The sequence below is a fragment of the Agelaius phoeniceus genome, chromosome 5 (assembly GCF_051311805.1).
Source record: "Agelaius phoeniceus isolate bAgePho1 chromosome 5, bAgePho1.hap1, whole genome shotgun sequence".
Taxonomy (NCBI): domain Eukaryota; kingdom Metazoa; phylum Chordata; class Aves; order Passeriformes; family Icteridae; genus Agelaius; species Agelaius phoeniceus.
Window position 1 is genome coordinate 25,341,589 of NC_135269.1, and position 19,479 is coordinate 25,361,067.

The 19,479-nt window shown below is 45.6% G+C and overlaps 1 protein-coding gene across 1 annotated transcript; it reads right to left on the bottom strand.

Annotated features, from left to right (window-relative positions):
• Nucleotides 1-3,679: 3,679 nt before the first annotated feature.
• Nucleotides 3,680-19,369, bottom strand: NFAM1 (NFAT activating protein with ITAM motif 1). The gene is made up of 6 exons (XM_054631640.2): nt 19,177-19,369; nt 16,786-17,124; nt 15,662-15,771; nt 13,079-13,180; nt 8,454-8,540; nt 3,680-5,854 (listed from the first exon to the last, which is right to left on the bottom strand). The coding sequence occupies exons 1-6, from the start codon at nt 19,256-19,258 to the stop codon at nt 5,795-5,797; spliced, it is 780 nt and encodes a 259-aa protein (XP_054487615.2). The 5' UTR covers nt 19,259-19,369; the 3' UTR covers nt 3,680-5,794.
• Between the last annotated feature and the right edge of the window lie 110 nt (nt 19,370-19,479).

Here is a 19,479-nt window from a genome sequence, read left to right on the forward strand (position 1 = left end):
TGGAGAGAGCCTTTGCAACTCAGCTCCAGTCATTTGCTTTCCTCTCCATGAGCTCAGGAACTCCTTCAGCAATCAGAAAGACTTCATGGGTTGGATGAGCACATTCACTCATCACATTCCCTCTGTAAACATTTATTTGGAGCATACATATTTGGACTTTCCGTGGTAATTTGGATCTGATGAGCTTTCCTTATTGTCAAAATGATGGATGCCTCTGTAAAAGAGAGGAGTAACTTCTTCTGCAGCTTTGCTACCTCAGCTAGGCAGATGCAGGTCTGAGAAATCAAAAATGAAAAGCAAAGTGCAGCACAACCCAGTGCTGGTGACTCAGGAAGAAACTTCATTTTCCCCTAAACTATAAGTAGCTCAGTAGCTCTTACTTACCCAGTTACTGGCTTCTTCCTGGACAACCTGATAGAATTAAGAACACACAAACCTGAATTCTGCTCCAAACTTCACCTCTGATGCTCTGTAGTCTTGGAAAAGTCATTTAAGCTCCTGAGTCTCCATTTTTTCCATGCATGAAGCTGAAATGACATACTGAGCCTTGCAAGAACTTCTGAAACCTCTGATGTTAATAGTACTTGTCAGTGCCAAAAGCACCATTATGGGCATTACAGCACTAATTCTCTCACAAGAGAGGGAAGCCCACTGTGTCACAGGTATTTTGGATACAATTATTACCCCTGGAAGTGCTCAGATATCATTGCACAAAATTGTAGGCAGATGAATCTTTCAGATGGGATAGAAACCAGAGGCCCTGACAGGTTATTAAAAGACATAACGTTTTGAAGAAGCCCATATGTTAGCTTTTTCATGTTCACCCTGTTCCAATTTGGATAATTACGTTCTAACTCTTTAAAGCAGGGTGGCTGACCTGCCTGGCCCTACCAGCTGTATATCCAAATCTTCATGTGGCCCAGAGTGATACAACACAACCCACATATTTCAAAAAGCTGAAGGAAAAGGAAAAGAGGAGCTCTAGGAGAGGTTCATCAGCTAGTGAGAAAGATTTCCTCCTGGAACAGGAGCCCTCCCCTCCTGCTGAAACAGTCCTTCCCTGAGAATCAGCTTCTCCATGTCACTTCCCACAGGAACCTGCCTGGTACTGTCAGGGCACCATCATACTTTGTCCCCCAGCAGCTGCATAGTGGCAGCTCTGTGATGCACAGATGCTGTGAACATTGAAGATCCACACCTCACAACACATTCCAGCAGTTTACAGGCCTAGTTATTAATAGTGAAGGACCTAGTGACATACTAGTTACTAATAGTGATTTGCATTTCTACTTTATCATTAAGAAAGAAAAACATTTCATCCCTCACGGTAAGTGGAGCCTGGCTTGCCCAAGAATTAAGCAAGAGAAGACACTGAAGATTCTCATTCTTCTCTTGGAGATCATTGGTGCTCTCTGAGCTGCTCCTTTTTTCTTTATGAACTCTCAATGATAATTCACTGTGCATTGCACATCTTGACCACCACAGAATCCCAAAACACAGAAAGAGCAATATCTGACCCTTCATCAGTTTCCTGACATAGTGAAGAAGAGAAGCAGCATATGGTGCAAATGATTTTTTTTCACCACAGACACACAGTAAATTTTCCCAAACCCAAGATAAGATGCCATTTCCAAATGGTGAAAGAAAGTGGTGGAAACTCCAAGCAACCCCCAACATCTGTCTAATTTTGCAATTCAGATGCCACTCTGACCCAGCGATGGTGTCAGCAGCTATTCTCCCGTTCCTTGCATGGGCAGCCTTGTGCGAACACATTGGTACCTGATGAAGCAATTGCTCCAGATGTCATGGATGCAAAAAAGGGGAGCCTGTCCTGTCCCCATCTCTTCACAGGTGCTGGTGGCACTTGGGCCAAGATGCAGACCTTTGAGGAGTGGCAGAGTCACCAGCCTCAGGGGCAGCAGACACTCCTGGCTGGGGATGTTCTGCGAGGCTGTAGCTGCCCACCCCCGGGGAGTCTGTGGTCTGAGGGTTACCAGGGAAGCTGGCGGGGGCAGGGGACAGGAAAGAGAGCAGAGAGGACCTAGGGCACCATCTGGTGGCTTCACTCACTGCCTTCCCTAAATCCCTGTCTCACGGGGTCATCATATGGCATGGCCAAGGGCTGAAAGAACACCAAGTCTTCCCAAGAGACAGCCCAGCTGGAACTAGAGACCCCTGCCCCTGGCCCAGACTCGCACACCTGTAGGCACTGCTGGGTAGGACAGCAGTGCAAACCAGAGTCATGGTTACCATTTTTCTTGGGTGCTGTTCAGTCAAGCCCTTCCCTTGATAAAGAACCAGCCCTAGCTGGGTATTTAGAGATGATTTGCAGTAGAGACCCCTGAGAAGGCTAAAGGAAAGAAGACAGAAGTGATGAAGGAGAACACTTTGGATACGTTTCACTGGCATTATCCACCACAGTAAGGTCTTGTCTGCAGATAAAGGCAAAATATAGTTTGCACTGTTTCGTATGACAAACCAGTACCCATGCAAGAGCTTGTCCTCTGCAGAAAAAGATCAAATCAACAAACCTTCAAGTGCACCCTGGTTTCTGCCTTCTTAAATAAGGATTTGCTGTAAAGCATTATGAAGGAGTCCATTTAAAGGGAATAGATGACTTCAGTGTCACCAACACTCTTTGTAGCAATGCACTCTCAGGACCAAAGGCTCATGTCTGGTGATGAGGATCCTAGTCCTAACACAGCACCTCCCTTAGAAGAAGGCAGGCAGTGCATTTCCACCTCACACCACTGCTTACTTTGATAACAGGCCTCCACTTCCCTGAAATCCTGTCAATAGAAAAGGATAATTCAATACCTGGGAATCAAATGTTATACCACTACCAGGGAGCCTGCTCTGTGCATAACAGCACCATGCTGGGGGAAGCAAGTGAAGCTGAGGCCCTTAGAGACACAGTTTTTAACAGGAATCCCTTCTCAGCATTCAGTTTAAAGCAAAATGTATAGGGTGAACATAATAAGCCAGTCACTGCTTCTCACATTTGTGGAGCTGGGGAAACTGAGCCATAATTTCCTTTATTTTTTTTTTTTCCCAATTGCCTAACACTTAGAAATGAATACATTTCCTCTTGCTAGTAGCACTCATTTTTTGCACCTATCCTCATGGGCCACAGAGCCAGGTAAGACAAAAAGACCAAATGACAACAAAAAGATCAAGTGACTGCCTTTTCCCTGAACAAATCTCTGCTACAAAGTAGTTATACCAATATTATATAAATCATATTTCATAGTCTCTCCTACCTGTGCCTTCAGGCATTTCCTCATACCACCTTGGAAAACTCCATACCATTTAAAAACATCCCTGCTCTCACAGACTTCTGCTTTATGCTTTTCTCTCTGACACAAGCTGTTGGTGCTGTGGCTGCCCATGGTGCATAATACTAAAGAAGTGATTTTAGATTGTGGCTTCATAACTTTTAACTTCCTTTTTCTCATGCAGCAGCCTTTTAGCCTTCCTCACAGGGCCAACCCAAAAGCCATTGAAATCAACACAGCGACCCCCACCCTGATTTTGACAAAGTTTGACACACAGCCCAAATCCTCACATTTGCCAGTGTTTCTTAGGAATTTTTAATTTTTCACTTAATTGATCAGAACCTGGTATGATTCTTCCAGTACTGTAGCACTCACTGTTCTAGAATAGCATTTTCCATTCCAAATACTGCTCTTTCTCTTATGTTTTATTTTAAACAGCTTCAGCTTTTTAATATAGAATTGTTCAGGCATAAATGTAAGAAACATGCTACTTTAAAAGGTAACAGAAACACAAGACAAATCAACTCACTGCAAAGAGAGATCCTTGCCAGGAAATTTCCAGTAGCATCCAGTATTTTTAACATTTATAAAATTTAAAAAACAAAACACAAAACCTAGCCATCATTATTTTGAAAGTTTTTACTTTTCATCTAATCCACCAGCATCTGCTGAATATTTTATTGCCATACTGCAACATATTTATAATTCATCTCATCATTTCTTCAAATTTGTTAAGGAAAGGAATTGTTATACCTGTACAATCCTCTGTAAATTCTTCTGCAAACACAAATATTTCCTGGTCATATTAGTAAAATGTAAAACGTTTTACTTCAAAAATATTTATAATTGTTGTGATCACTTAACAAATTATAAATGGATCTAATAAGACATGCTGTCCATTCGTTGCCTTTTCTGAAATGAATTCCTCAGCGCTGGGAAGAGAAAAAACATTTTTCTGTGGTTAAAGAAAGTCCAAATTGCATGTTTGAAATCTTTTCTAATAAAAAGAGCAAAGCAATAAGCGGATTATCTCTTTAAACATGGTATAGGAAGGTTGGAGGCCCCGGAGATATTTTCCACAGCCTCTATCTCTGATACATAGCAACATTATCTTCAGCTAGAGAGGGTCCTATGACCCTGGAGCTCAATTTTAATTTGATCTTCTTCTTTAAAGAGGTTTCTACAATTCCTCTCAAGTTATGCTGCATACTCTTATTTTGGGTTGGTTTTGTTTGGTTGTTATTTCGTTGTTGTTTTTTAATATGAGATAAAACAGCCTCAGCTTTTTAATCTGCTGGTTTGATCATGTTATACAGCTATTTAATGTAACTCCTTCCCTATCAGAACCAGAATATGCATCAACACAAACGGTAGGCAAGTTCCAGCTGACAGGGGAGAAAGAACTTGGACAGCAAATTCACTTCTAAGGCCTCCCTCCTCCTTGTTCCAGTCGTTCTAAGTTTCAGAACTGATCTCCCTGGCCAATAATGTATGGTGGAGGGGTAAAGGAGCTTTACACTCTACAACAGCCAGCTGAAACAAAGGCCAACCAATTGGTTTTGGTGGGGCAGAGGTACCATGCCTGCTCCCACAGAGGCTCAAAAACCCAAGAGATAACAATGCCCACTGCCAAGAAGAAAGGGAAACTGGGGAGTTCCCCTAGGACTTCTGCAGGCTGGAGCCTGGCCCCAGACCCGTCTGGCTTATGCAGCCCCAGCAAGGGAGTTTCTTCATGTTCCCACCTCCTTGTTCCTCTTTCTTGTTCTGGAATGAGCACTGTCACTGAGACATGTTGTCAGGAAGGGATATTTCTCTGTGTTCCTTTTCTCCACCTTTATCTCCATCAGTGCATCCAGCCCTCACTGCTGATAGTGCTGAAGGGGAAGCATTTTCTTAGAGGCACTGATTTGAGTCGCCCCAGTAAGGTCGCAGCAGGCATCTGTGACTACTTGATGGGATTAGCAGATTATGAGAAAGCTGTTTGCTGTGGGGTTCCTGAGAAAGGGAAATGGGCAGGTGGATGCTTGGATCTGATTAAACTATGCATGAAGTCCTGATGGCTATTTCAGCAAAGCCACAAGCACAGGATCAGATGGGCGGCTGCAGGTCGGGATCGGAGCATCAAGCCAGCACGCAGGGAAATCTCCGGATTGTCCTACCACTTGCAGAGGATCAACAGTTAAGTATTTCAGCTGGGGCAGGTGAGAGAAACCTTCACAGATGGCCCATTCCCAAGATAAGTGCTTGACAAAAGCAGCTTTTCTTTTGCAGCAAACAGCTTTGCTGCAAAATAGCTTTGCTGCATCAATGCAGACCGAGCCCCGAGGGATTTCAACAGATACATTCTGTTGTTAATGAAGGGCAGTTTAGAAGGGGCAAGGGGTTCACAATTCCCTCGTGGTTGTGCTCTGAAGTCAGTGTGGATCTCTCCATGTATCTGCATCTCATCAGGGATGTAAGAGAGTAGTTCTGCTATACAGAGAGATGTCTTGTCCACATAGGGTCAGGTATCTTCCCTGTTAAATATTCTCATACAATGTATCAGAGGATTCTTCTAGAGTTTCTTGCTTCTTAGGTGTCTGCAGAATGATGAAAAGGAGAAAAAAGAAATGGAGGAAAATTATTCAAAAGATGATGAATTAATTCTTAATAAGCAGACACTGACATTTGTTCTGTTAGAAATGGCTATAAGTGATCGGCTGAAACAGAAGCCACTACAGTGAGAAATGCTGCTCCACCAGAGACGAACGTGACTAATCCAGCCCAAGGGATAAAGATGCCTCCTTTACTAGTCACTCTTCCCCAAAAAAACTGTCAGACAGGGAGGGGAGGGAAAATTGGACTCAGTAAGAAAATAAATCACTTTGGATTCTGTGAAGGAGGAATTCCCTGACCTCCTCAATCCTGTTTCTTCAACAGTTGAGTCTATTCCTCACGACCGTTCCTTGTGTAGACAAGGCGCTGACAGACTGATATTTTAAGTGCTGTGTGGCACAGGCCTGCGTAAGCAAGGTTACACAGCAAGCAGCTAAAACGCCACCGGCTGAACTAAGCCCTACCTACACTAGGCATTTTCTCTGTTGCCAGCACCAAAGGGAAACACTACAAAAGTGCTGAGTGAAGGCACTCCAAAGCATGCAGGATTAACCCCTTGCTATCCAAACTGGCCACCGGTCCAGAGTGACAGCATGCAAATGCTCTTTACAGAGGCTTTCTGCCCTGCTTCCCTTTGCAGATCCCCCTCAGTTGTGCAGCCTCTGGCAGCAAGGGTTGGGCTGGACCCTCTGAAGCAGAGTGAGCCACTGTTCAGCAATCGCAGCTCCCACTCACAGGCCAAACCAACTGACCCACAAGTCTCACTCTTAGGGAAAACACCCTCCTATGTTCTGGCAAAGACAGCTGGAGGACAAGTGTCTCAAGTGGTCACAGCCCAGGATAACTAAGAGAAGCTGACCAAAGTGCTTGCAACCATAGTGGATAGTGCAAACTCTCCCGTGCTGAGCTAATGGGATCCTGCCACTCACACTTCCCTTCCTCCAGAGCAGCACAAGAACTGAGGACACTTGGAGTTGTCTGCTCTCAATGTGAGAGTTCATCCCATCCCCTCTCTGCTTTCTCCTCTCTTTCTCCCATCTCTGCTTTGACCTCTACCCCACCCTGGCTGAGGCTGCCAGTGCCAGACCCACTCACACACAGATGCTCCTCTGCTGTTGCTTTGCTGCTGCTCTGTTTTACAGACCCTCTGTCCCTCCAAGCAACGGCTGAATGGTGTAGGCCACACACAAGCAACTCAGCACAGCCTAGACAGCTCCCTGGTAGGGAGAAACCCCACACATACTTCATCTTACCATCCAGACTGAATCATTTCAGAGGGAACAGCTGGTAAAGGTATACAGAAGAATAAACAGGATCAGAAACAGGGCCCCTATCCAAATAATTCAAAATGCAGCAAAACACAAATGCAGGGATGCTGTCTTTTCCAGTGCATCAGATAAGACAAGCCCATGTAGAACAACCCATCCATCCCCTCAATAACCAGGAGCCTGCCACTGCTTTTGCTACCACCACCATGGTGGTGTCACAGCAGTAACTGCAGGAGGCCAGTGGCCATGGGACCAGACCACACAGTAAGTAGCTCTGACACAAAGGGGGCTGCTTGATTTTAGACCACCTTTTCCTAAAAGGTGGGAGTTGGGAAAATGTCTTAGACACATGTCCTTAATGAAAGAGAGGGCTGGTACAACCAAGGCAACTCTCCCCAAAAGAACTTTAATGGGAGAGAGCAGCAGATGTTTTCCAGGAACATTTTCTAGCACTGGAAGAGGATATATTTTTTTAAGCAGATAAGAGGTCTGGAGAAGAAAAGAAAAATTAGGTTCTGAGGACAGGAAGGAAATGCTCCCTGGGGTGCCTGATGCAAGTTTTGTCCATATGAAACAGCTGATGCCTGCCAAAGGCAGGGTAGAAGGCTCTGTGGGCCTCTGGTCTGCTTCATGTGGCCCCCATAACTGATTTACACCTGCATATTCCTAGTTGCCTCTATTTTCACTGGGAGTGAATTTAGTTCCTTGTCTCTCACTCATAATTCTCAGCCCAACAAGATCCAAGTCTAAAACATATCCACACTGCCTTTTCCTGAGCACGAGGGCTGACAGCATAGACTGTGTAAGCCCAGCCTCTGCTCAAACCATCTTAGCTTCTGCTACCATGAAATGGCTCTCAGGTCCTTAATGCTGGCAAGAGGAAAGTTGTGTTCAGGGTCTGCTGCTGGTGCACAGATTCCTTCAGCCCAGAGGATGTCTCAGCTGCCTAAATAATCTGGAAAGGGCAATAACAGGACCAGCACCTGCCCAACTCTTCATGAATGCCTGTCTTGTTCAGAGGGAGCAGCAATACCAAACCCCTCGGTGCCTTTCAGCACACGTCACACAGAAAAGCATCTGCACAAAACCATGAGTGCCAGAACTGGTAGAGCTGCAGGAGCCAAGGTTCTGCTGGAAGAGGGAAGAGAGGCTACATGTGCAGCCCAGCTGGTGAGTGCATGTCACATCTCATTTTCCTCTTTTGGTGGGACTGCAGACACATTTACTGACTGCTAGGTCATGAGATTGTGTGGGGTTTCTTCCCCCAGATGCCCAGGGCATATGGGAACTTTCCAAGAACGGCCCTGGCCCTTACCTTCCCTGGAGGATTCTTTCTGTGTGATGGGTTGTTTGTGTTGTTCTCGAGGCTAGAATAGACATCAACTTGCTGCACATCCAGGCTCTGCACAGAGAAGAGAAAAGAAACTAGGTGTCAAATAAAATACTTAGGTTTAAGATAACTAATTACCCACTGGGTTGCTCCCCATATCATGCCGGACATTTTTTAGGGACCCCTGCCACCTCCAAAATTTTGAAGTACCCGACCTTAACTTGGGCAAACAGAAAATCCTTTTCCCCTGAAATCCCTACAGTGCAGCTGCATCATCTTCTTTTTTCCAGGCTTACAGAGACAGGCTTTGATGTTGCCTACCCTCTGTAATGCAGTGGAGAAGAATGCCAATGCCTCTGCCTCGCTCTGCTTCAAAATTGTCCCATAATGCAAAGTTGTGCACCGGGGGGACCACAGGTAAGAAGCAGTGCTCTGCACCACCCAAGACTGTTTAGGTGCCTGACAACCACAAGTTCTTGTTCATGTTTATTCTAGGGACACAAAAGTGACAAAATGGGAGAGGGTGGGGGTCCTGAAGCACAGAACCTGCAGAAAATTAATACAATTTCTGTTTATTGTCTGTTGTTTTGGTTTTTTTTTCCAAGCCAGAACTCTCCTTTCTTCTTTGAGTGAGCAAAGAATAATAAAAAATCCATATGCTCCCAGGCCCTCAAATATTACCATGGTCCCACTCAGCTACACAGAGAAACACACACACACGCCCTGCATGCATATCCACCCGTTGTCCCCCAGGTAATTGTGTCACAGGAGGTGCATGTCAGTTTGAGTGATATTCCAGATCTGCCTGAAGGATCAAACATAACAATCATGAGGACTTTTCCATGTGTGTTTCAAGGATGACAGCAGGTTGCCAAGGTGGCTGTTTCTCTGGCAACAGGAAGATGGGAGGAGCTCTGGCTGCAAGAGGGGCAGATGGTATTAGTGGAGAGAGCCAGGCACCCTGTAATGCAGTGAGAAGGATGAGTAAAACATGGAGGCTTCATTGGGGGCTGCCAATCACTTGAACCCTCATAATTTCATGCAGAGTTGCAAACACTCAGCATCTTTAAGGATTATGGCCAGCAGGACAGTGCTTTGAACAGGGCCAGAGCATACAGAAGCAGTACTGGGGAATGAGCCTCGGAATAAACAGGCACTTAAACATGAGCTGGCCACAGTGAATGGGGTACCACATGGCTCTCACATTCCCACTGCTACTCTGGAAACAGTCAAATTATTTCACCTGTCTGCTTCCTGCTCCCCAAAACCTGCTTTGCCTACTCAGACATCCCCACCATTTGCACATGCACATGTGCACACAGAAAATTCTATTTCCCCACACTCGTTTTCAATTCTCTTTGTGATGCTCACAGTGAGGACCTCGTCTTGTGTGCTGAGCTTCCAGAAGCCTGGCTCCATGTCCCCTTGCAGGACAGGCAGCCTCTTTCTCTACTCCAGTCTGAAGCTACTTGCAAGCAAGGTGTCTAACTACCAGAAACGATTCCCTTCCCTCCACATGCCTTCTTCCCATGCAGGCTGTTACAATGCTGGTCCTTTTCAGGTCAGTTGGAGAGCTGGTGTCTCCAACCACCATTTGCAAGTTAATTACTTTTACTTGATCACTGATCACCTGCTACTGTCACAGTGAAGGCACACAGGCCTCTCTCCTCCCTGCTGACAGATGCCTTCCTATCCCTGCACAGCCTCCGGTCTCCCTCACACCTGGAAAAGCTCCTGTGCTCTGGAACCTGACTGCACCTGCACTGCAGGAGTTCTGTTTGCTGCTCAAAAAAGCTTGTTTGAAGTGTAAAGCAGATGAAGCAAGTACCTCAGATTGTTATTTCCAAGCTGCTCATTAACTGAGCAGCTAAGCTGGAAGTCAGAGGATATACAGGTCTGGTTCTGGCCAGTGCAGTGAGGTAGAGCTACTCTACAGCTGCAGGAGGACAGAGAGGTCAAGGAAGGCACTATAGAGAGAACAAATGGGGTTCCCAGCTGCCCCCTTATTACCAGGCTTTTTCTACCTTGTATGCTTTTCACTGCATACAGCCACCCCCAAGGACCACAAAATACATAGTGGCACCTAGAAGAGCCACTGGGGAAGGTATTTTCTCCCAGGAATGTTCAGCAGGACAGCTTTGCAGAAGGTGTATTAGGACCCTTCCCACACCAGGGATGAGCCTTGCTGCCATGTAGGATAACACAGAGCATTTAATGAGCTATGCCATGTAGTTTCAATAGCATCTGTTACTTTGATGTCCAGTGCTGGCTCCTCTTGCTTCTGCTCCCAGCTTCAGGGAGGGAGGACATTGTGCTTCCCTGGCCTTACCTTCCTCCAAACGCCAACCTCTTGCTTTCCCACACAGACAACATAGCTAGCATGTGCTGGTCTCCTGTCCAGCCCCTGATCTCTGACCTCCTTCTTTATCTCATCACTCAGAGCTACTTCTCACTTGTCCTTCCTTTTTTTCCTTGCCTTAGATTACCCCAACGCTGATCACAGATTTTTCCCTTCCCCATGAATTAAGTATTGAGGTCAACATCCACCAATAGATTTTCACAACTCACCTAGTTTCAAACACAGTTTGCAGGGCTGAGTTTACACCACGCAGAGCCCCAGTAAAATTTAGCCGTGGAGCACCAGAGTTATCATTCAAAGGAAATAAGATTTGTCAACTTTCTATTCCCTTCATCTGTCCTGAGGGCCCATCCAATGCAGGTTTCCATCCCAGGGCTCTCACCCTCCCTCCCCCCCTGCCCATTATGCCATGCAGGGTCGTGCTTGCTGCTCTCCACATCACAGCCCTGCTCTCAGCCTGTGCCTTGTCTGGAGCAGGAGTTGCTGCTTCAAGCCCCCCTACTGCAGCAGTTGCTCCACAGCAGGGAACTCCCGTGGGCAGACTCGTACCCCCAGCATGCAGGAGGTGGTCCCAGGCTGCTTGCAGCCCTGCCAAAGAGGGCCAAGCCACCTGCCCTGCACACTGGGCTGGCAGGAGCCCTGAACAGCTGGTGTGTGGTTAACAGGCTTCACAGGAAGGCTGCTTGGGCCAGGTCCATAGGGCTCCTGCAAGCACAGGGGCTCAGCCAGCTCCTGGGATTGCCTGTGCCTAAGGCTGGCTCTGCTGGCTTGCTATATTAGCCTTAGTGGAGCCTGAACAGAATAACATGATGAAACATGTAATTAAGATGGAGCTAAGGATGCATGACGAGGCCGACTGAGCGAGAAATGGATTTGATTTTTTTTTTGTCTCCTTGCAGAAATCATCCACTTCAGCAGGAAACTACCCATTTGGATTTTTATAAGCCTGAATTAAAAAGAAATTACTTGATACAAATGAAAAGGTTTAAAACCTGCAACCTCCTTTACCCAAAGCATTGCCTTTTGCCCAGAATAAACACATGACATACAATATATAGTGCTCTCTTTTAAACTGCTACTCCAAAAATTAAAGGGCCACAAAATAGTGCCCCCCCTCCCCCCACAGAGTGAGAATGAGAAGGGGCAGGCCCATCCTCTTGAAGGTATCTGCCCCTGATCAGGTCTCCTGCCTCCCTGGCAGATCTTTGCTCCTCTCTATAGTACATTCTCCAGAGCTTCGCTTTGTTTAGTTTAAATGATTAATGCAGCAGAACTCACAGGTTTTCCTTGAGAGACTTTTCCAGCCCTTATAGACCTCACAGACAGAAAGGTTTCCTAATATGCAGGCAACATCCTTCTCTACTCACTTTCATTTTATTCCTCCTTGTTGGTCCCACAGTTCACAAGAAAAAAAAAACAACAAACCCTTTCCTTCTTAGTGGAGCAGCCATCCCATGGGAGTAAAAGGAGAAAAAGGAATCCATATAAAATGGAGCTGGATAGGTTGTAAATGGGATTAGGAGTCATGGTTACTTGAGGTAGCTGAGGTCTAGACTGACATTTCAGGGGAACCACTTCAATCCTACTACCTATGACACTGCGGCTACTGGGCTCAAGGAGTGGGAACAGTTTGGGAAATGGAAAAGGAGATCCTATACAATGAAAAGGGAAATGCTTTAAAAAAAGCCTCCCTTGATATTCTCCTTGCCCATTTCCCCCTGCTAGCTAGTTGTTTTGCTCAGGACTGCAGCGGTCTGTGACACTGACACCAGTGAAGGTGCCACAGCAGAGACCCAAAACAGCTGGGGGCTGGTCAGGGTATCATGTCTCTGCCCCTTTCCTGAGGCATCGTTCTCCAGCTAGGAAGGCCATGCCCTCGTGAAACTGCAGTACAAAGCGGGGCTGAGAGTCCCTCTTCCTTCCTGACTTTTGGAGATTCTTCTACCTCTTCCACCAGGAACCCTTCCTGGCCCCACACTTGCTGCTCTGTGCTGCTGGCAGAGGGAAAGGTGCTGCTCAGCAGGGCATGGGGCAAGGTTTGGGCACTGGGGAGGCCATGACCAGGATTAGGGTGGAGACACACCCAGTCCTGAGAGAAGCTAAGCAGGGCAAGGTCACCAAGAGCAGGCAGGTATGGAGGTATTGCTTCTGTTTCACATCATGACACCGGCATTGTCTGTAGCATGGCAGGGAAAGGAAGGGTTGTACCATGCTGTGGACAGAGGAGATGAAGGGTGATTCTGGTACTCACATCATAGACAGGAGGTGGTAGTGGTGGTGGGCTGGCTGAAGGGAGCTGAGTTTCTACCTTCTGTCTCAGGATATTTGGCTGGTTCCTTCTAGGGCACAACACCTGCTCAGGACAAGACACCAAATGACACATTTGGAGAAAACCACATGTCCCCAAAGCTAAAATGAATACCAATGCAATATCAAAGCCAGCTGTTTGCACACCTCCTGAATGTTCCACAAGGAAGAGTGTTGGCAGTGTCTGTACATGTGCTGGTTACTTTCCTCACTGCATGGTTAAGTGTAGAATCCAGTGACTTACACTGGAGCAGTGGAAAGGAGAACTGGCTCTGTGTGTACATATAAAGCACTTTCACCACCAAAACCTTACTGGCTGAAGGGTGTAAGTATTGAGCAGCATGAAACAATGCTATAGGACAGGGAGTAAAGCAGGGCACTGGTCATAGTGCAGAAAAGAATTTCAGAGAGGCAAAATGCAATTACTTTTATCAGGATTTGGCAAGGAAGCTTTTCCTAATACAAAGAGTCTACAGAAGAGCACTAGATAATCATTAATGGTGACATCTAGTCAGTGATACATGGATGTACAAGTCCAGCATGGAGTTGAAGGAAGAAGGACCCTTAGTCTGAATGTTTCTTGCATTAGATGAGTTCTCCTTGAACACATTCCATGCACACACAGAGAAGGGTTAGCTCTGCTCAGCAAGCAAGAGAAGAGGCAGAAAAGGCAGAAGGCTTTGCTAAGTATCTCTGTTCTAATTCAGAAAGAAGTGGGATGATTATATTCACATCACATGAAAACGACAAACTGCTTTCCAGTCCATTAGTAACTAAGGAGGATGCTAAATAGCTTCTCTTAAAGATAAACATTTTTAAACCAGCAGGTCTGAGCAAGCTGTGGTGAGAAATATGGGCTGTGTTCTGCAGGAGGGCAAATGTAATGACTGCACAATCTCTTCAGACCCCAAGGAGAGGCCATAAGTCTGAGATTCACTGGCCCACCTCAAAACCCAGAGATGCCAATTGGTGAGTAGTGACAGTGCCTCCCCTCCTCATCCCCACAGAGACACTCTCTAGGCAAACAGAGATGGGGGCCCATCTCCAGCTGACTCCCTTTGCCTCTTACACTCTTCCCCCACGTCAGACTGCCTGCAAGGTAAGTCTCACGAGATTAGCTGGGCTGCCAACTGCTGCCATTCTGTTTTCAGCCTGGTGATCTCTGACTGTGTGTGCTGAAACCTGATGTTCCTTTGAGTCCAAGGACTGTACACACAGCACAGCTTTCACATAAAAGAGCATGTAGAGTCTGCTGTTGCGGTGGCAGAGAGCAGCTTCAAGGAGTTACGGGGCACACTCTACCTAGAAACCAACAATCCCATGTTCCATTCTAGAGGATGTAAGGGTATTTTTAGGCCAGCCTTGAGATTTCTGGAAGAATCCAGATGATGCTGTTGGAACACCTGAGGGTGGCAGTACTAGAAGCAGTAGGTTTTCCACAAACAACAGGGATTCCAATATCATGACTCCAGATGGTTTTTCCACAGGGTCCATCTCATGCAGATCTTCTAGCTCTGCTTTTGGCTTTTCTTCTCCCACTCTTCAAATCCTTTCTTCCCCACTCCTGGTATCTCCCTTTTGCTCTCAGCTTCCCAGATTCCACTTCCTTGGAATCTGGTCCCAACCTGGGACACTAGTCTGGTCACCCAAGAGGTTCTGTCAATCCAGTCTTAAGACCCTCCTAGTGCTTCCTCACTCCAGATTCCAGTCCCAGTTTCCCCCCTGAGGCTCATTATTCCAGCCTCACAGAATCACTGCTAATGGAAGGTGTCCCTGGAGATTGTATAGTCTGATCCTCGTCCCTTTATCTTTTTTTTTTTTTTCCCCACAGTTATTTGTAATTTTCACACAAGCTTCCTCGGGATCCTTGCCCTGATGCTTCCCTTCTCACTCTATCTCTTAGTGTTTTCTTTGCCAAACAGATGCCCAAGGCTTTGGTCACCATCCCCATCACACTGCAGAGTTTTTTTGCTATGGTGCCCGAGCTCAGGAATGCAGCTGCAGTCTCCTTGAAAGAGTAACCTCCATCTTGAAAGAGGATTAGAAATAGGGAAAGTCCTGCCATAAGGGTTGTAACAGATTTGCTCGGGTGCACAGGACATTACTTGTCTAACTGGTCTCTTCACAGAGGTTTTAGGCAACTGAACTGGTAAACTGACAAAAGCCATGACTGAGTATGCACAAACTGCAATCTTCCAAAATCCCATCACAAGGCTACATCTCCTTGAATATTCTCACAGCCAGTACACTGCTAGTGTGCCTTCTTGCCCTGTGTCAAATCCTTGCTCTAAAGCAGAGCATGCTGTAGTCAAAATGATTGCCAGAATTTCTTTAATGGGCAAATCACTTACTTATTTTGTCTTTCCTGTAATCTTTTCTTCTCAGAAAAACTTAAAAAAATAAACTGGATCAGACACTCAGCATGGAAAATTTTAGCATAGGGACTTCCAATTCAGCCAAGTTAGAAAAAAATGGAATTAATTCCTAGAGTGCATCAGGTATTGCTTTGTATTTAGTTATTACTTGCCTTTCTTTTCCACAGAAGCAGAGCTGTTGCAGTGATGCTCAATACAGCCAGAAGAACAGTAAGCGTAATGAGGATTTCCCAGCTGTAAAAGATATTTATGTATCCTGTATCTGTAAGAAAGAAGGTAAAAGGTTCACAGTGAGAGTGGAACCCTGCTGTATTTTTAACCCTGGAAAGAGCCTTGAGAAAACTAAAATGCAGGAGTGCAGAATATAGTGGCAGAAATGCACACACCCTTCAAAACATACTCTGACTTAACAGAGAGCAGGGTGCAGCTGCAGAATCACATAGAAGATGCAGGGTATAAGCAGCTCTACTTCACAGAGGGAGGTGATATGAGACAAGAAATTTGGTAGATAGAGGTTGGCAAAGGTCTTTTTGTGATAGGAGCAGAAAGACAGATGGTGGAATGCACACAGGCCACATGAACTGGGAGGATGGGTACTGCAGGTATCCTCTGACCAGTATAGCAAAGCTACTTCATCACAGCTCTTTGCATTTACATTAACAAGTTCTTCATATCCAACAGTCATTAATGCACATCCAGCCAGTCAGCAGCATGCACTTCCTTATCACTTTTCTTAACATTCCTCTTATGTTGCATCAAGCTTTCCACTGCTTTCCAGCGTGCTCATTAAGTGACCAACCAACTCGCTGTACCAAATGGAAAAGAGGGAGGCATGTTGGTGAGGCCATAACCTGTTCATGAGTCCCTAAAACTGAGCATGCTGAATGTGGTAACAGCAAGCACCCTAATGAGTGACCTTATCAGCTGCCTCTGCCACACTGCTGAAGAACAAACCACACTGTCTTCTGAACACTGACACCTAAAAGCACTGTCTGATCCAGTGCTCAGGGTCCCTAGATAGATCCTGATTCCCATCTGACAGGGCAGGTATAAATCATTGTCTCTTCATGTCCCTATCTATGCATTGGGAACAGCAGAACACCTGCGCTAAGTGCATTTCAACTCTGATGGCAATTAGTATTGGGCATAAAGCATTATTCATACCTGACTTCATAGCATGTGTGGATAGCGAAAAAGAAGAGCAAAGATCAGGTTTCCATAGCCAGATACAGCTGATTTTTAACCTCCTGCCCTTACTTTCTGGTTTTTCACTTACCTCTAATAAGGAAAAACACTCCCTTTCCTATTTTTTGGATACCATTCCATTTGACCTCGCAGTAGTACGTGCCAGTAGAGGAGGTGTTTTCAAGTGGCATGATTCTGTGGTCATAACATAAGGCAGCAGTCTTATTCTCTTCTCCAGAAGGAATGGCTACATTTTCCACCCTACTATAGATATATGTCTTCTGATCCAGTGAATTAATCCAGTAATAGGAGATTGAAAATTTGGTGTATTTCGGCATGTAAGGGAAGATGACTTTACAGGGGATGGATATTTCTTCCTTGAGCAAGGCAACCTGGATTGGAGGTTTCTGCTGTACATCGACATTTCCTCCTGTAAGAGTAATAATTGGTAGCAGTCACCTAATCTCACTTTTAGTGAGGAGAGGATGGCTGTCCCAAAGACAGGATCACTCTGAAAATAACCATACACCAGGAAGCACACCAATAGCAGGCAGTGTTGGCCCTTGTCAGAAGCTGAGTGATTCAGAGCATGTGCCCTGTGTGATCTGTCACATCTCTTGGGTAATTGCTGTGTGATCCATGATAGCCTCCTGCATTCACAGGCTTCCCCTTTTCTCTTGTGAGCTCCTCCATACAACAGCAGTACGCAGAAAGACAGGAAATTAAGCAGGAAGTTAACTGATTTTGCAGTGGTGTTTGAACGTATTTACAGCAGGTGAATAGAAAGCAATTTTCCAAGATAAACGCTAGCTGGACGTGTCCTGATGTATAAACCACGCTCAGGAATCTACGTGAGGCTGTGTGATGGCTCTGTGGCAGAGAAGGTGTTGTACGCAAGCAGGTGTTATCAGTGGGGCTGTGTATTTCTGAATAGCAAGCGAGGAAGGAGATTGCATGTTCTGTATGGGAGCCAGCACCAGGAGAAATAAGCCACAGCTTAATCACTCCAAACCTTTGCTGCTCTAAAACGGGAGCAAAGCACAAGCCTCAGTGTTAGCTACGGAACTATCTGCAGATGACTGCAGATCTTAAGTATTTATATGTGACAGTATCTTAGGCAGAGATGAGAGCATGCCCTTCTCATGCTTCCTCCTAATACACACAAGGCAGTTTAAAGTGATCTATCACTGCAACTCAGTAGACAATGATGTCAGAAGTTAAAAGAAAGGACGAATAAGATGGGGAACCACACCACAGTTCACTCCCTGTTTTATTTAATGAAAAGGAAAATAACCTAAGAGTGAGCCACTGGCTAGTAAGGAGACTGGGGTACAGGACTTCTTTGGTTCCCAGCCAAATCTGGATTCAGTATCAAGCAGTCTCTGGATCTATTTATTTGTCAACTGATATAAAACCACATATAAGGCAACTTAAGAGGAGGCTCTTTGAGAAAGGAAACTGGAAACTTACAAGTCTTCTCACAAAATGAAGGATTCTTTCAGAGACATGAAATGAGAAGAGGGAAAAAAGGGTAGAGAGAGAAAGTAGGGGATGGGCCGGCTTTTCCATTTATGCTTTTGATGGGATTCCCTGGAGTTCTGCATCTATGAGCAGGCTCATAACAAGGTATTAAAGCTGTCCCAGAGCACAGCCAGGCTTGCTTTTCTGTCACCATGGACTAACGCTGCATCACAACAGCAGTGTCACCTCAGCACAGCAGGAGCTGGCATTGGAAAAGGCAACTCAGACTTAGCACTGCTGAATGCTGAGCACTGAGGATTCGTGGTGGGGGACAACAATGGAGAGAGGGCACAGCTACTGCCCCGAAAGGACTGCTGGGAAGTACCATATGTTAAGGAAAATTCTCTACACATCACATAGCCAGGGACAACAGCCTGACAGTAAGGAAGAGCTTAGGTTACAACACCAGAGAAAGGTTCTTGGCTGTAAAAGCAACTGAAATACAGTACAGTCCTCAGGGACATGCTCAGTCCTGTGTACACTAGTTACAATAATATTATGGAAAGGTGGTAACAAAATCCTGCAGACACTGGGAGTGATAACCCAAGTAGCTTATTCTGGGCCATATTTTTCAAAATGATTCATCATCCTTCTCCTCTTCTCTATACAGCAGAACACACATGAATACTGTTTCTACATAAGACACAGCTAAGCACTACTGTAACAAAAGAGAGGAGAGATCCATCTTCTCATATTATCCCAGAAGCCACTAGGTTGAAAAGAACATACCAAGGAAAAAGCCAAACCATTTTATTTAGGTTATCTAACCCTTCTCCCATGTTCCCTCGTTCTTGAGGATCCACTCTCTTAGCTTTGAAATGCTTAAAAGACAGAAATAGCAGCAGCGTGCAAATTCCTAGAGGGGATCTCTGGAAATTAGCAAAAGATAGCAGCTGGAACTGCTCTAATACAAAAAACATGAGAGTAAACAAAAGGAATTAAAAAGAAAATATTTGTTTACCTCCACACTGAAGCAACCAAAGTAACAGGAAGATGTCTTTTAGATTTGGGATCATGACAGGGAGGTCAAAGGCTGTAAGCATGCACCCAGACACAAAGATCCAAAAGGCAAAGGAGGTTTGTCAGGTATTTTCATGCCAGGGCAGCTGGTCGATCCCCTCCTGTTTGCAAAGGGACAGGCGAGATGTACACACACTGCATTTGGCAAGCAGTTCCTGGCAGATGCAAGCTCTTCTGCTTTTTGGTCAGACTCCACCCTACACCAGGGCTGACTTCTCTGTACTACAACGATGGTGTTAGACCT

Coding starts and splice junctions, on each gene's coding strand:
- NFAM1 (XM_054631640.2), bottom strand. CDS start 19,258: ATGCTTACAGCCTTTGACCTCCCTGTCATGATCCCAAATCTAAAAGAC. Junction 13,181..15,661: donor TGCTTCTGTGGAAAAGAAAG/GCAAGTAATAAC, acceptor TGTCCTGAGCAG/GTGTTGTGCCCTAGAAGGAA. Junction 5,855..8,453: donor GAAAGAATCCTCCAGGGAAG/GTAAGGGCCAGG, acceptor ATCATTCTGCAG/ACACCTAAGAAGCAAGAAAC.